This window comes from Corvus moneduloides, chromosome 4, assembly GCF_009650955.1.
Source record: "Corvus moneduloides isolate bCorMon1 chromosome 4, bCorMon1.pri, whole genome shotgun sequence".
Classification (NCBI taxonomy): domain Eukaryota; kingdom Metazoa; phylum Chordata; class Aves; order Passeriformes; family Corvidae; genus Corvus; species Corvus moneduloides.
In genome coordinates this window covers 19,040,865-19,058,980 of record NC_045479.1, presented here as the reverse complement: position 1 = coordinate 19,058,980, position 18,116 = coordinate 19,040,865, and the positions used below count along the sequence as shown (strand labels likewise).

General features: G+C 37.9%; 1 protein-coding gene across 15 annotated transcripts in view; it reads right to left on the bottom strand.

Annotated features, from left to right (window-relative positions):
• The window catches only part of MYBPC1 (myosin binding protein C1), a 70,986-nt gene that overhangs the window by 28,727 nt on the left and 24,143 nt on the right, over window positions 1-18,116 (bottom strand). For 8 of the 15 annotated variants that reach the window (XM_032107525.1, XM_032107535.1, XM_032107530.1 and 5 more), the window contains exons 4-14: window positions 14,272-14,304; window positions 13,874-13,909; window positions 13,177-13,212; window positions 10,795-10,899; window positions 9,615-9,763; window positions 9,138-9,255; window positions 8,247-8,298; window positions 6,641-6,697; window positions 2,989-3,155; window positions 1,744-1,876; window positions 20-144 (exon numbers count right to left, since the gene is read on the bottom strand). In XM_032107525.1, the coding sequence (XP_031963416.1) occupies window positions 20-144; window positions 1,744-1,876; window positions 2,989-3,155; window positions 6,641-6,697; window positions 8,247-8,298; window positions 9,138-9,255; window positions 9,615-9,763; window positions 10,795-10,899; window positions 13,177-13,212; window positions 13,874-13,909; window positions 14,272-14,304 (1,011 nt within the window). The remainder of the gene's footprint in view (window positions 1-19; window positions 145-1,743; window positions 1,877-2,988; window positions 3,156-6,640; window positions 6,698-8,246; window positions 8,299-9,137; window positions 9,256-9,614; window positions 9,764-10,794; window positions 10,900-13,176; window positions 13,213-13,873; window positions 13,910-14,271; window positions 14,305-18,116) is intronic. The other 7 variants (XM_032107526.1, XM_032107533.1, XM_032107538.1 and 4 more) reach the window with 3 other exon arrangements.

Sequence of the window (18,116 nt, the reverse complement as noted above, 5' to 3'; positions counted from 1 at the left end):
ATCAGGCTGACATAGTTACCTCTCACAAAAAGTTCTGTGGAGCATTTCTCATCACCAGCTGTTACGTAATAGCGAGCATCGTCTGTCATCGTACAGTTATTGATGAATAAAATTCGCTGGTTACCTTTGTGCTCAAAAATGTATCTGTTTGAACAGCAAAGACACATTAGCAAAACTTCTGGACCCCTTTTGTTTTATGTAGAAAACGCTTTAGGGATTTTTAGAGGCAAAAATTCTGGGGTTTACGCAGTACTGGAAAAATTGTGCTTGGAAGCAATTTCCAAGTTTCAACAGAGCTGTCAGACTTCTAGCAAAAAGAGCTGTGGTGTAGAGTGACAATAAGCTGCTTCTGGCTTGTTCCAAGATCCCAGGGCTGGGTGATACGAAAAAAAGAAATATAAAAAAAGAAAAAAAAAAAAGAAGCTGGAGCGGAACGATGGCAAATAAAATGGAGTCTGAAACTCTAGATGAGGAAAGCTGAAAATAAGCAGTAAGAGGACACCATCACTCATTCCAAAATTTTTGTGAAGTATAATAATAGCCAAAGTTAAGAAGTTAATATTATTGGTAGGCCAGATGGCACAAGATATCAGTAATGGGATATGGGGTTTTGGTAATGGGATATGGAGCCTTTCACCTTTATGTCACCAGTTTAGATCTGCTCCAGGTTTGTAATGACCAAAGCTCATTAGCATCTGACAGCTGCTTCAGCAGCCTGGTAGAAATGCACTGGAACACCTAATCCAGCCCCTCCTGCTGGAGAGGAATCCATAGAGCTGCTTGCAAAACAGCTCTGAGCTGCTCATGCCTATAGATATTGGGGCTCAAGAAAAGGTACTCTATTTTCCTTTTTTTTGTCAATCATGAATATTAAACAAAATCCTTCATTGATTTCTACAGCAACAGAATGAAGGAAATCCGCCTCGTTTCTGTAAGAGGGCTTTTGTTAATTACTATTTTTTTTTCACTGGGTAAGAGGAAAAAAGGCTAGGATTTTGTACTGCTCAGAAACATTTGAGGAGCATTACATTTTTATGTACATCCTTCCCAGCTGTGTCTGACTGTGGAATGGGGTTTTCTGCACCGGGTTGAAAGAGCTGGGTGTGCCCACAAAAGGACTGGGCTCAACTTCCAGGCATTGCTCTACAAGTACTCAAATGTCTGCACCTGAAAGACCACTTTCTGGAAGAGCCAGAGAAGAAACCAATATGCAGGTGGTACAGATGAAGAAGCTTGTGTACACTGGATCTGTCGCCCGTGACTGATGGTGCAGGTTGTTGACTTCAGTGTGTCAAAGTTAATGAGTAGAGGAAGATGAGACAAACCCCACACCCCTTTTCTTGGATGGTTTATGAGCCAGGTGGGTAAGTGTGTGATGTCAACATCTCTGCTCTTAGCACATAATTACTGTAGAAAGATTGTGTCCACCTCCAGACACAGGACCAAGGACAAGTGATCGATTTACTCGCAGTGCTTCCTGGTATTTTAAAAACTACGGAGTAGGAAATCATGCCACATTTTTTTGAGGATCTCTAATACTTTTACCTTGAGACAAAGATTACATTTAGCCTACAGTAGACTTTTCTGGGTCCTGAGCAATGTAGCATCATTTACATGCTCTCCACATCTAATGAAATTCAGAAATTGGTGCAACCTGAGCAAAGAGAGAGATCTGTGCAACACACTTGTCAAGGGAATGCATGTGTACCCATTTTATTGCATACATATGCTAAGATCACTTACTTTGCACTTGGTCGTATCTCTTGGCCATTTTTATACCACTTGAGTTCCACTGTTGGATCTGCTAGCTCCACCATGAATCTTACTTTACCTCCTTTGTCCACCTGGTATGCAGGATCGAGGCCTTTGGCAAAAGCTGTTGTGGAAGTCAAGTGTTACTTTAACATGGGATCAGGAAACAAGAATATGAATGCTGAAATGACATTGCATAAATCTCATCAAAGCTGTCAGAATACACGCACACAAAGTTATGCATCACAAGATATTCTCACACTAGTTTGCATGGAATCATCTAGAAACATTAGAATAAGCACAAAGCTGTGCAGATCTGCTTATCCCGGGCAAGTTCAAGCTGGTATGTCTTCAAGACTTTGCAGTGTGACTGTATTCCAAATAGGACTGAGTAGGTGCATCAAATGAAATACACAAATAAAAATTAATGTCTAGTAACATAATATATGTTATGAGGTAATGGGCAAGGAGAGAGGGTATATCAGGCAGCTGGATTACAGCTGAACTTGTGGAGGACTTCACCTACATAAAAGGGATGCCTCCAGGAAACCAGTGACACAGCAAATGTATCTATTGCATCCAGTTCTGAAATGCTGTCCAGGAACAAGCAGATGCTACAATAGTATAATGGACAGTGTATTGTATTTATATGTGTGTGCAAACATATTCTGTGGCATATACATTTATCTTATATACACACACACATCTATGTATTTCTACAAAGAAACACATATTTATATTTCTGTATGTAATTACACCTCTCATACTTTCAGTAGGGTAGATGGGGAAAGACAAGCCTGAATGTCCTCACCCAGTGCAGGATGGAGGGTCTGTAGTACAGCTGGGATTTCTGAGCAATGGAGATTAAGTGCAAAACGAAATGATGAAGAGCAAACACTTCAGGTGTTTGGAGTGACCTCTATTTAGAGCAGAAGATATTGATAACACAAGCATTGTTTGATCAGGTAACACCTTTCCACGCACCTGGGGGACATTGTTCCAAATGGAACCAGTGTTTGTCTGAGAGGGAGGGATGCTTTAGGTAAGCACTAAGTTGGATAAGGTGTTTACACTTGCACCGTGGATCAAAGCTGCCTTCTGATTAATTCCTTGTAGGAATGAGGCTTGAGTTGGAGTGTGAAAGTTCCCTCGCGTGCAAGTGAAGTCTATTTGGGTTTTTAAGGTGAATGGTTGCTTGTGATGGATGAGCACAGGAATATTCTGCCACATCCATACCTGCACTCTTCTTCACTTCCCTGCGCATCCGCTTCAGCCGCTTTAACATCCCTCTCAGGTCAGTGATGCCGTACTGGAAAGCAATCTTCTCGTACTCGCTGGGATTTGCGTTCTTCAGGAGTTCCCACACATCCACCTCAGGCTCTTCCTCTTGTTGTTTAATCTCCCTTATGTTAGCAAAATACAATTATGGGACAAGAGTTAGCAAGGTTTTATCGCACCATAAAGAACAGGTGAAGCTGAATCTATGGTAAGGCTAGAATTGTTTTGACCAAAATTTGAAGGCTGCCATCATACTTTGTTTTATTTCACCCAGTATGGTTGGAATAGCTCAGAGTGACATTCACACCTTACTTTACACATCTTCAGGGCAGAATTTGGATGTAAGTTTTAATTTGGCCTTTTCTGATACAATCAGTTATGAGAATTTTTATTTTGCTTAATTGCTTCAAAAAAAAAAAAAAGGCAGTTTGAAAATGTAACAGGACACAGGCTAATCCCACTTAAATAAATTTTATCTGCTGTAACTTGAGTGGAATCAATTACAATTTATGATGGCACCACTAAGTCTAATCTGTACATTTCAAAATTAAATAAAAGTGTTTTCAAACCCTGAGTCCCTGTAGGTGCTACTGGGGGTGACTGAAGACAGGACATTGAAATACAGGGGAATCTGTGTCTGTTTATAGTTACACCGGTGCTTCTCAGCATTACTTAAAGTTGTCATATCAATAGGAACTGAAGATTTCCACACCAGCTTGGACTTGAAGGATGGATCTGTTTGCTGCCATGTGTGTCTCAGTCTTAAGAGCAGGAAATGTTTTCAGAGGCCTGTGTGAGGAATCACCTTCACACAGAAGTTTCAATATCATATTTACTATCTGCAATTCCAGGATAAGACAACCAATGAAGAGAAGTATAATTATTTTCACAGTGGCAGCCATTAAATGATAGAAAAATGGAAGCATCCTAAACAAAATGATAATTTTTCAGACTGGCAATTCAGCACAAAAAATGTGGACTTCTAGGACAATACTGGAACTGAATAACAAATCTAGATTTTTCCTCCTGTAATATCATTAGGATCAGACCAGAAACATTCCAATTTGATTATAGCTTGTCCAACAAAATCAGTGCTTTTTGAGAACAGAGCGAGAAAATAAACTTTTGAGAAATAAAAAATACCAGGCTTTGCATCTAGACACTGTTAGAGCTGAGCTTTATGGAGTCCAACAGAGGATTTTCTTTGACATATACAGAAATAGCACTAAAGATCCCTGAGAATCTCTGCATGGTTGGATAAAAAGCCATGGAAACCGCTGTGCTGTTAAGTCCATGAGGTTTATTAATTTTCATAATATGTCTGTTATTTTAAAAAGCAAGAGAGGATCTCCCTGAGTAGTCTTTCAAATACAATAATTCTGAGACAGCAATGTAAGTTAGACAATCTCAGGTATGTAATTTTGTATTTTGTTCCTCTTCTCCGTGCTCACGCTTTCCCGAGGGTGATTGTACAGCGAATGCTGCCATTTCATTGAGATTCCTTCTGCATGGGGGCAGGCTGAGATCAGCTTGCAAGCACTGGTAAAAGGTGAGATTCCCCCTGGGGCAGCACTGTCCTCCCCCAGGACTGGCTGCTCACCAGGCAGCGTCTGCCCAATGTCAAGGAGATGAGCACTCTATGGCAATCAAAATAAAGCTCCCCTTTAAATCAGGCAGGGGTTGAGAATGAGGATCCTGATTTTCAACCAGATTGAAAGAATTAATTTCAGGCTCATTTTTCTCTTGCATACCTGGAGAACGAATTTTGATGCTTAGAGCAAGCCAACTTCATTCTCAGACCTCAGTTGCTTGAGCTGAGGCCAGGGGTCAAACAGAGCATGGTATTTCCTAAGCAGACTGACCTCACCACAAAATCATTTTCAGATCTCTTCCCTAGAAACGTCTGTTTTGTTGCAAGATGTACTTTTTTTTTTTTTAATAAACAAAGACTTAAATATTTGAGTGGTTTTTAGCTCTTATGCCTCTTGGAACTTCGTGCTGCTACTGATCCATTGCATTGACAAAGCATATGCAGTCATGGAGTGGCTTACTGAGACAAGACTTTATATGTCTGCCTGCCAACCAGCAGAAAATTGGAAAATAGACAGTATATTGATTCTATGCATTTAGGGTTGTTTTTTTTTTTTAAAAAAAAACATGTTTCAAGTAGTATGAACCAAAAGTGAAAAGTCCTAGGTCTTTCCTTGGTCATACAACCATAAAAAAAAGGAGAATGAATGCACCTCCAACATTGCCTGTTGTAAAAATTGAAATGAAACCATGGATTTGTCTTCTAAATAATGGATGTTAATATCCACAGACATGGATATTAATATCCACACTGTGGCTTAATTAACAATTTTATTCAATTAAGCTCAGAAATATGAAGTTGCATTTCAAGGCCTGAAGCAAGGTGAACCAATTTGACCGAAGTCAAATAATGGTATCTAAAAACTAAATATTTGCTTTATCCATTAAGCACACAATAGGTATACTATGTTTATATGGCTGTACAGTATTTATCTTACAAATCTTAAGAGTTAATTGTTAGTAACGTGATAATGTCTCTTGAACCACATTTATCTTTCCACAGAAACACCAAGATCTCTTACATGCAACTGTCGTGGCTACTGAAACACCATGCAGGTGGTCATGAGAACTAGCACAGCAAGTTGTATTAGTAGGGTGAAAAGACAAACTGAAGATCCTAATTAGGGATGAGAAGATTGAAAAACCAAAGACCTGGTGGATTGGAATTGGTTCAGGTAATTCTTTGTCTACTTTTAGCTTCAGCTTTTCCTGTGTGCTTTAGTTGCTTAAATGCTATCCTCTCCCTCACAGCCAATGAGCCCATTGGGACCTTTTCATGTAATTAATATTGCAGATTTTCCTCTTTCAGAGTAAGTGGTAGATGAGATAAAGGATGTAGTTCCTTTTCCACTTCTCTGTGATCAGTTGCCACTGATTTCCATGGCATACAGAATTTCTCTGCTTGATTTTAAAAGATAGTGAATTAACTAGGTTTAAGATCTGAAAGAACTAGAGATGTAACTATCATAACACCAGATTTTCAAGGCAAACCAGAGAAACATGCACCCGAGTTTTTTTCCATCAAAACACTTGAGTCAAATAAAACATGATTGAGCATTTGTGTGCACATATTAAAAAAAAAGCTACAAAGAATTGTACCAATACCTATGACTTGAAAACACAAAATATGATTTTTTCGTATCAGGATGTTTTTTACTTTTGCACCAGACTCAATTTTCTGAACTGCTCATCCCTGTGTAGGAAATTTCCCCCCTCTGCCTTCCATGCACACACAAAAGAAATAAAATAGCAAGTGAACTAAATGTTATTGGCCTCTTTAGGCAGGGGCTCATTTTTTTTACCAGAGCACTCAAATCTGAGGTTTCTTTTCTGCACACTTAGAGGTAAAATTAACTGAACATTTGTATATTATACTATAAGAATAATAAGTTAGAAACATTAAGAAAATTGAAAGGTCAGAAAATTCTTAAGAAGTTATTAATGCTACACCTGACTGTTTCTGTGTGCGAACCTAATGGTTTGCAATCCACACCTGCTCATTGCATCACTTGGTTCTCACCTACGTTTCAGGAGACCACTAAAGTCAAGTTCTCCTGCATCATCTTGTCCTTCACCGCTGTTATTGACAGAAAAAGATCAAATCTTTGTTTAATACAGGAAGACTTAGACAACACCCATTGCAAACACTCTACACTTCTCATATACTCAACACAGTCCAGACACACAAAGAATTGTATAAAATCAACACAAACTTGTATGCTTTTTCACATGGATTTTGTTTCTGTAGGCACTTGTGAAAAATAACACAAAGGTTTGTATTGCTTCTTCTTATACTCTGATGGCAAATTTTTGTAACTGCATACATCAATTTGCCGAGGTTTGTGTTAGATTTCAGTAACACAAACAAATGTGAGCTACTCATCACAAGCAGCTTTGTTTCTCATTTCCATAATGGACATTGTAAAAACAAAGGGCTTGAGCTGATCTCTTGCTATATGAATACAAACCAAAGATTTGAATTGCTGGGTGGTGCTTTTAACAATGCATAGTTCGGTCAAATACTGATTGAAAAGTACTTAGCCTTAAAGATTTAACTTTTCTCTAAATGAAGGGAGAAAACAGTTATAAAGAAAAATAAAACAGTACATTGTCCATTTTTACAGATAAAATCACAGTCCTATGAAGGTGCATTTCTTTCTATAATGTAGTCTTTAGCAGAATTACCTTATCATAGAGCACATACAGACAAAAGAAATGCCCTAAATATTTGTTAGAAGGGCAAAATAGTGCACATCTTAACTGAAATGATGCTAATGTTTAATCGAGACTTTACGTGCAAGATATTACTTAGAAAACCAGAAAATACTGAGATATCTTCATCTGCTTGGGCAGAGTAGTTACTGCATTTTTTAAAATGTGCTAAAGAAGGAAATGCACCTTGAAGGTAATATCTTTTGATTGTCTCTTTAAATTAAAGCCCTCTGAATAAAAGCAGTTCTCTCTGAATCCCAGTTTTACTTCTAGATTAACAAACTGCATTCATTATGTGTTTGTAAAATATTTTCATTCTATATATTTTTTATATTTCATCATACAAACCTGACACACTGGTTAGAATTGCTGCTTTATCAGAAAGGAAACAAACCTTAAGACACAACGCTTTTTTTTTACATTCTCTGTAATATACTCTTTATTGTTTTTCCTTACTGATGGTATTTACTATTTACTGTAAGACTACAAAGTCATATCCTGTCTTCTTGAAATCAATGTGAATTTTCTCTCTGCTTTTAATCAGTGCAGGATTGGGACCCGGAACTTTCATATTGTGGCTGACAGCTTTCAGGAAACATGCAGTAGACTCTTTTAGTGAATGAAAATACATTTTTAAAAACCTCTAAAGAAACATATATTTAATTGCCTTAAATATTCAATCTTCCCTTAAATTAATGACACTTGTAATGTCACAGTAGGGGTATTTAATATTGTATATACTATGTGCTGTAACTATTTCATTCTACCCACCACCAATTACCTGAAATTCCACTTCTTTAATCTATATGTACAAAAACAATTTTATAAAGTACTTGATACAATTTTCTGACACAAGTTCTGGGCATGCTACCAGTATCCATTACTGAGCAACTTGACAGGACCACTGAAGTTACCTTCTTTTGAAAGCAGATCTGATGTCAATCGATGGAGCAGCTTGGGAAGATTCTATGAAATAACAGTAATACAGGAATTAAAAACATAATTTGAAGCTCCCATAATTTATGTAAGCAGTATAATTTTGAACATGAAATTTGTAAGTTTTCTGCTAAGTGACCAGCATTTGTGCTTCCCCTTTGGCATTAAGTTCTGATATCTGCAAAGATTACACTCAGTGCTAAGTGTACCATTTCTCTAAAGTCCTTGCTGCAGTTCTGCGTAGGAAATCTGTTTCTCTGATGTTTCTCTCCATTCCCCTTCCTGCCTTATTTACAGGCTCTGGCCTTTTTGTCTTCTCACTTCCTGCGCTTTCTTCCCTGCTGGCACCTTGTGCTCTCTCAGTACGCTCAGCATCAGAGGCAAGAGACAGAGACAGTCTCCTCTACAGCTACAGACTCACACTGAGTCTTGAGCCAAGGTGGGATCCTCCTTGTGTGAGTTACCCCTTTGGGACAGTCTGAATCACATTAAATGGTTCTGATCCAGAGCCAGTGGATGGATGGAGCCAGGCTGGCCCCCACCCTGCTGACCTCTGAGCACACACACACAGCCCTGAGTCTCATGTGGCAGAGCCTGATTTGAATTCAATATTAATTTTACCTGCCAGCTTTTCTAATGTTTGGATAAATGTCTTACATGGTATCTATCCCAGTGTTCATTTAGACAACAAATTACAGACACAAGAAAGTATTCTGAGCTCTGTGCTAAAAATGTTCACTTTAAGCATTACTTCATTTAAAGGGTCTGAGCAAAATGAAGCGTCATTTCAAATTTAAAAAAAAAGAAAAAAGAAAGAAAAAAGAGAAAGAAATCCTTATAAATCTTTACAGACACAAGTGGAACCTTACCAGTGACTTCAAGGTCAAAAGAGCAGCTATCAAATTTGTCCTTATAAGATACTTCACAGCGATAGTTCCCTGCATAGTTTTCCTTAGCTTTGATGATCTGCATCTCGAATGTGTGAATCTAAAAATCAAGCATAGCTTTTCATTCATGTGAAGGATGCATTTGCACAAAGCAGGAGTTAAAACATGAGTCTTTCAGACATGCAGCAGAAACAAGGAATAACTCAAATAATGGGCTCTGAAAAGAAGTTGCAATCCAGAAATGGCAGTGGAAAAAATTGATTTTCCCACCATTCCTTGTCCTGTGCTGGGAGAGCAGAAAAGTCTGCTTCTGCAGAAGGTCAGAGATCACCACTGAAATCTGTGTGGGGAAGCCAGGCTTAGGCTCCACTGCTCTTGAGCTTCTACCTGTTCTTTTAAACTGATCTTTAACCTCCCTTTGGAGCTTTGCCCCCATAAGAAGGGAAAGTAAAGACACACCTTAGTGTGACGCTCGAAGGACTCCTTCAGCTGCAGGTGCTTCCCTGCTTTACTGGCCAGGTCCATCCATTTTCCTTTAAACCACTTCACATTTGGCTTCCGGAGAAGGTCTTTGGCTTCTACTTTGGCTATAAATGTAATATTCCCACCTTTCAAAAAGAGAAAAGAATAATGCAGCTATTGAGGAACGTGTGGTTGGTCAGTTGTATCTCTACGAGTTTCTTTCAATTCTGCTCCATTCAGTCTCCACGTGTTCTATCACAACATTAAGAGTCAGATGGAGTCACACAGACTAGGAGAGTACTGCAGTGATACAGAGGTTAATGATTTGGGGTCTGTAAGCTTTCTGTCTGTGTCAGTGTGGAGCTTGAGGCACTGAGAAATAGGATAAATTTGGGGCAAAAGTCCATGCTCTCGTGGGTGAATTGTTCCTAATATTTGACTTCACTTGCTCAAAAGAAGCACAGGTGTTCTGGGTCTGCCAGCCAGGGATAAACTGCAGTCTGGAAAAGAAAGCCCAGAGCTCTTCATGCACTTCTATCATTAATTCTTCAAGCTGAGAAGTGACAGGAAAGAATCATCTCTCAACAGTGAATTGGGAATAGTAAAAGCTCTCATTTTTCAGAAGACCACTGCACAGCCCCTGCTGAATTTCCATCCTAACATTCATCTAGAGGAAAATACAACTTCGTGTATTTTTTTCCCAAATAAATTTTCCCCTAATCCTCTTTTCTACTCAGAAACTGAGAAAAATAAGGGTAATGAATAAAAATATCCCTACATCTGACCACATCTTTGTGTATCCAAGGAGATAACAGACCTACTAAGTAGCCTGTACTGAACTTCTTAGCATTGCTGATACCCTGCATAAGATCTTCCTGATATATCAATAACAGTACAGCCAACAGTGTCACAATAACCAGCTTTCTTCTCCAGAAACTATACCTCTTACTGTTGCGCTCAGTAAGTTATTAGACTTTGAGCTTGTCCCTGGGTTTTGCTTCTCTCCATGCAGTCCTTTTGCCTTCAGAGCAGAGTTCACATCCAGCTGAAACCAGAGGCAGTACTTGCAGCTGAGGGCAGAACCTGAGTGACACAGGAACTGCAGGTACCATTCCCAGCTCTGCCTCAGCCTCTGTGTCTCTGGCAGTGGCTTTCGATTCTGTTCCTAAGCACTTACCAACACTCACTGTCCCACTCTGAGGTTTCTCGATGAACAAAGTGGATCTTTGGGTGTCATCGCGTTTTTCTGACTCTTCTGGAGCTCCTTCTCCAAGAGACCATACTGAGATGCAGAGAGAGGGGGAAATATCAATCATCTGAGGGTGTTTTACTCCCGCCAAAGTACACTTACCTGAACTTCCTAAACTCTCTACCCCTAGCACCTTTCTCTTCAGATGTCCTGAAAGATATGTAAGCTTTTGTTCACACTGACATCCATTGCTTGGCTGTCCCATTGTGTACAGTTCCTGCAAGAACGCTACCTCTGTGGTGACCGAAAATTAAACTCTCAGGGAGGAAGAGGGGGAACCTGATCAGCCAGGATGGGCACTGAGCAACTTGAATGGCACCAGCATTCAACCATGAGTGCTTTACAGAGGCGATGCACAAAGGTCAGCTCTTTGTTTTTCAGAGGAGATGGAGGTTCTGAAAACACAAACAGCTAGAAGCACAAAAGTCCCCACATTCGATGCACAGTTTCAGTGGATCTCCCTCAACCCAAACTAAGTCCATTGTACAAGCTGATTCTTCCTCTATGTCTGCAAAGCAGGGCAGGAATGAAGCTCACTTCTGAACTTTGTTCTTTTCTCTCATGACAGAAGCAGAGAGCTTGGGAATCGGTCAATACCATGTCCTGCCATGTGCATTTCATGGGATTCATGGGACATTCTATGGGAAAAGTAGTTTGTCAAATGGAAATGATTGTGACATATGCTCAGACACAGCAGCTTCTCTTCTGGAAACTGGGACTTTGGAACTGAAAAGGTACTGAGAGAAGCAGCAAATGAGTGCTCTCCCCAGGGCAGAGCATTGTACAGCTGTGTGTTTCTGGTCTTCCTCTATATCTGCACAGTCCTGGCTTTGTGCTCTGCCATGACATCTCAGGCAAAACCATGGTCAAAACCGATTCCTAGCAGAAAGTGCAAGGAGAGCAAGGCAGTGGATGGGATGCCTGTCTGTTTTCTGCTCACTTTCTGCAGAGAGGCAAAGGACATGTCTCATATCCCAACCTGCAGTCCAAATGCCACATCTCCATTTTTTGAGGAGTTAGTGCCAGTACAGGGGGGAAACTGATTAGAGGTCAGAATAGTCTTTCTGATATGTAGCAATTACTGCTGTGGGAATCTTTTCAACTCAGGAAAATTTCGACCACCCACAAATGCAACACAGCTCATGGCAGCCGTGGGAAAATGCAACCAAATTGGGTTTATTATCCTAAAGTCTATTAGGAATTTTAAAAAGGTGTTGAAATGCTAGACAGCTTTGCTATAAAATCTTTGTCCTTGAGTCAGTTGTGGGTGGTGTGCCTAGCCCCTCTTATGTATATGTCTGCTTGTACAGTTTTTCTCACAGGTAAAGACATTCATGTATATACACACACGTATATACACATATATATACACACATATGAAATGATTTACACAGACATAAATGAACAAATATATATAGATACATATCTATATATACTCTCTATAATCCAAATGTTTAGATTATATCACTGTAACATGGCAATGTATGGAAACAACATGCGAACAAGTGAAAGTTATCGGTGGGAAGACGATGAAGTGATGATAGTACAGGATCTGGTCACGCGCAGTAACAAACCTAACATGCCACGGGGTGAAATGGAAAAAGGATATTAATAAATGGAAAAAGCTTACACAGAGTCATTAATTTGGTACCACATGAAAGAACACCTAAATATTATCATCACCTTTAGATATTAACATTTTCCTATTTATTAAGCAAACAGAAGGGAAGGTGGGTTTGATGAGGGCTGGCATAGGTGGCTATGCCAGGTCTAGAACCATGGTTGAAGTACCAGCTGCTCATTTTGTTCCAGAGGCTGCAAATCCTGAAACCACAAGAGTGGCTGCAATGTGCGTTACCTGCCAGGGTAGGAAGAAAGAGGTTATGAGGATTTTGCTAAGTTTTCCCCACCGTCCTTTGAGGGGGGAGAAGAAGCCATTCTCCTACAGTCTTCTGGGACCTGCGTGTGGGATTCAGGTGAGGCTGAATGTAGGAACGGAATTCCTGTGGGCTGAAGGAGGAATGGAACAGCTATGTATCTATCTATACAGAAACAGATATAGATAGATAGGTATGTATGTATGTGTCAAATACTGCTATACATGTCCTGTTCTGTGCAGCAGAGCCTTCTCTCACTCCTGCTTTAGCTGCTAGAAACCTCTTTGCCCTGGTACTTTGACGCATTTCAACAGCTGTAGTTTGCTGCTGTCTAAACAATGAAAATAAAGTTATCTTTTAAAAATAAAGTCTAAACAGTATTTTTATTATGTAATTTTGGGAGTGTTTCATCATGTTTTTCAGGAGGTCTCACCTGAATCTTTTCTTTCCGCTGGCTTAGACACCCCATCTGAAAGGGAAGAGCAATTTAGATGACACCCGCTCAGAGATCACAGCTTTACTGACCTCAGATCACTGGGATTTTAAGAACATTGATTCTTCATACAAGAAGATTAGACTAAATATTTAGGACCACATCCATGAGGAACTACTTGAATACCAGAAAAAAGTGAACAGCTAAGAAAAAAACCCCAAAGTTTTCCCCACTTTTCTCTAGAAAATCTAAATTAGCTTAATTCCATTCAAGATGTTCTTTAAAAGGTTATATGAGGCTGCTGTTTTTTCCATGATTTGTGTAGTTCCATGTAACAGATGAATTTATGTTGTTCAGTATTTATCTGAGGGACAGCATTTTGATTATTTAAACTTATATTAAATTTAAACTTATGCTACTTACTTATCTGGAGTTGCTTTGGGGTCTACTAACCAATATTTTATCTTCCACTGGGAGAAGATCTACTAAAGACCTCAAGACAGGACTGGAAAGGGACTTAACTGCTCTAAGGGTCTTGTACTTCTCAACAGAGATTAATATAATATACGGCACTTTAACATTTTTTCTAAGTGGCATGTTTTGAGCTCAGTCCACTGGTTTGGACTCTTTCTTCAATAATAGTCAAGAGAAAAATACATACATACATACACACTCAAAGCACTCTCACAGTCCTAACCTGCTGGTGGAGTACTAACTGAGGTGTCATCTTCATCTGGGAAAAGAAATACAAATGAAAAAGCACATGAAGAAACTGAAAGCACAGATGATCATCTGCTTTAAAACAACCACATGAAAATGTAAAACCTGCAAAAGAAAGGGAAATAAATCCCAATATTCAGGAGCATTCACAATGGAAGACTCAAACTGATGAGGAAAGCTTGGCATAATTCAGTAGCTGAAATGGTAAACCTTAATGCTTCAAGCAAGTAAAAAAAATGAGATGTGGACTGTGATCTATTATTAAATCATGAGTTTATATGAGAGGTGTGGAGTGATTCTGTTTGTTAGAGATGTAATCCAAAGTGATTACAATAAGAAAGCCACAATGAAATGAAGGTCAATCACAGATCTAACCTGAGGAAGATGTCATTTCTCTGATGACCACGTCTGCAATTAAAATGTGCACCACATATGCATTCAGCATTATTAAATCAAGGAATGAAATGTTAAAACTAGTCTCCTGGACTTATACTTTTTAATTTCTATACTATAATATTAATTTAAAATGCAAGGAATAGACAACTCTTTTTTTCTCCTATCAACAGGAGAATAATTTTAAAAAAGAACTATTATCATCATGCTGGATTTTCCTTTTGATCACACTAAAAGTTGACCGTCACCAGCTATTAAAAAACTATAAGCAATTGTTACCCAGTTATTTTAAAATGTTTAATAACAGAATACATTGAGGCATATATTTCTATCAATCAAAAGCCTGAAAAAAAAAATGAAACTGGCATTAAAATGAAATACTGTAATCATGATTATTAGAAAACCAGAATCTACCATCTACCAAAGACCATCTCTACAAGAGTCACCTACATCTTTTTGAATTTCAAATGTTGAAACCTCAGATACCAGCTTTGATAATCAAATAGTGTCTTAAAAACCTAATGGTGAAAAAGAAAGAAAATAGCCAAGGTATCGTTTGAAAGGCAAGTATAAACTAGATCGATTTAGGATTTAATAGATAAGGAATGTGAAGATAACATGGTTTTATACTGTATCAGAAAATAATCTGTAGAACATCTCAGAATGGAGAACAGAATTGAATAAGAACATCTTTTGAAAAATATTAACCCACATCTTTAAAGATACTTTTCTTTGGGTTTGGATTTTTTTTATGTCTTATATTTGTGTTTCCATAATCACATTTTAAATTTGAAGTTATCCTTTGACTTTGACCTGAAAGTTAAAATTTATCTCTATTTTTCAAGGAAAAATGTAATGACCATGACAAAATCAGTATGAAATATAGTTGCATTTTCATAAACACTGGCAATATTGAATTTTTGGGTTTGTTTAACTACTGAAGGAAAATTAAAAGTCTGTTAATAGAATAGATCTACTTAGCCATAACATTTTACTCATTCCTTTTTCATGATTCATCAAACTTCATTTTAAAGATCTCTTGGGAGGAGGATGACACTTGTAAAAGGTACGCCTACACACAAAGGATTAATGTGTTATCTTGCAAGTATCTTTTCTTATTCACAGAGAGAGAGAAAATAAAAAGAATAGTGGAAGAGTTCTCATGACCTGCATCATCCAGTGCCATAAGGAGGTGTTGAAAATGTTGATTTTCAGCAAAAGCACAGTAATGATTAAGTCATTCCATTAAGTCAGCTGTTTGAACATACTGTATTAGCAACGAAATGGATGCAAGGCTGTGTGCTTCCACTGCAAATCTTTCTCCATATTTCATAAAAGCATCAAGTGTACTTGCAGCTCTTTTTGTCAATAATGTCACCATTGGGATTGATGATGGCTTGAAGAGCCATCTGGCTGGAAAAAAATAATTAAGAACAGCCTAAAACATTTGATGTGCTGCATCCTGCATGATGATGATGTATAATAATCAAGTTATGAAAGGATCACTCAGATTCCTCTTTCATTCAATCATTTGAAAAACTAAAAAACCCAAAAAGATGTTATTAGTTTTGCAGAGGGATTGCTGGGGTTTCTCCAGGATAATCTATCACTTTTCAAACAGAATGTCAACATCAAAGACAAACAAAGGAAACAAAAACACATTTCAGAAGTATCAAGATGAAAGCCCAATTGAACATGTTAGAAATGGAAAGAGTATGAAAACAGTACATGCTGGAAGGATTGTTTTGATAAATGGGTCATTATCAATCTATCACTCCTTATATCTCGGGCTCCTAGGACAAACTTGATTGACTATTGGTTCAACAGCTATAGCCAATTCACTTTCTGTGATGAATGATTGTTTATGCTAGCAATAAAGTCTATTTAAAGATGACAAAAATAGCAAAAATATCAGATCTGTCAGTAGAAGTATGATAATTTATTCACTATCCTTATCTTCTGCAAATAAACTTTTAATGGAATATGACAAGAGTTTGGTGTGGAGAAATCAATTGATTCATTTGACAGTAGGCTGATAAGATGCACTACTCCATATAAATCTTTTTTCTTTGTCTCTGGCACATTCTCATTAACATATACAGCATTTATGTTTCTTTCCCTTGTTTCTAAATGATACCATTAACTGGGGAGCAGACTGAGCTTCATCAGGAATAGAGTCTTGTTGGATGAAAGAGCTCTCCATATCTCAGAAGAAGCTAACCTAAAATCTTTTTATACTCACACTTGGTGTAACCTTAATATTAAAATTCCTGACTAGCAGCACAGCAAATGTAGAAAAATCTGTCAAAAAAAAAATGTAATTACTTTTTTATATATGAACTGCTGGTATCAAGAATTTTAGACCTACTTTCTCCTGATCTGAAACATACCACACAACATGGAAGCTGCTATTCTGCCACCAGTCACATTGTTGACAAACAATGTTTCACAGAAGTGGCAAAAACCTATTAATTGCATATTATTTTATTTTTCTATTCCATTGTTTATGCTGAAATTACAGAGCACAGTAAGACTGAGAGTTTCAAATTGACTTCAATTTACCAATCTGATTTTCAAAGGGTGTTCAGCAGTCCCATCAAGGGGACTTGGCATTTTGGAAATGGTAAATGAAGTACATACCTACAGAAGACAAGTTTTAGTAGGGAGATGAATGGATAAGTGAAACCTGGAAAAACACGAGGATGACACGTGCGATGAACATTTTAGTATATGATTGGAAGAAACCTAGAGGAAAGGTATCAGTAAAACATGCAGAAATTTTAGTAGCTCTCTGAATGGCTGGATGGGACCTAAAAAAAGGAATGAGCAAATTGATATTAAAATTTGATCATTATTCCAGCAAGTGGGAACAAAATTATAACATTCAATCTGTAAGATAATGCTAAAATTAAAAACAAAGGCACAACCATTTAAATTGAAAGAATATAAGATAATGTAGTAAATTTGGAGGAATTTGTGCTGATTCACTTTTTTTCTCTGAAAATAAAATGGATGATCATACATATCCTGAATTTTTACATCATTATTATAGATATTTTAAAATGGTTTATTTTATGAAAGAAAATTTTATATTTACTGCTCTGAGCTATTAATTTACAGAAAAGTAACCACAAGATACAAAGAATTTACTACACTGTTTTGCATTTCATAACTTTACAGTGAACACAAAGGAATATAAATATGTAATTTTACACAGACAGTAAGTACTTAAAAGAAATAAAACAGTACAACAGACACACAGGTAGGTATACTCCATCTTCCTAACTTCTGTTCTTAATTTTGTTTTAGGGATGAGGTGTAAATTATGGACTATGGGATTTACATGGACTACCAAGATTCCCTTCCTAAATGTCAGGTTCCAGCACTGTCCCAGCTGGACTGTGCTGCAGCAGGGGCCCATCTCAGGTTCCTACAGTGTGCTCAATCTCATAAACTATCAGCAAACAGGTCACAACTGCTGACACACAAGCATTGTAGAATTGTTGTGGAATTCAGATATTAAATTTCTCCCATCTCATTCCCACTCAGGGAAGTACCCAAATCTGCTACTTCTGAGGCTGCAGAAAGTGTTTTACATATAGTTTATACAAACTATACAACATATATATATACATACATACACACAACTATACAAAAGCCAACATGTGGTTCTGTCATAATTTCCTTGCTGAACTGTTCATTTTCAAGTGTAAATGACTTTGGACAGATTGGAAGAATGGAATCTTTTCCTTTTTTGTGAGTTATGCTCACCCTTACAAAGACTTTTTTCTTCTGGCACACAAACATGAAGGAATCACTCTATGAAA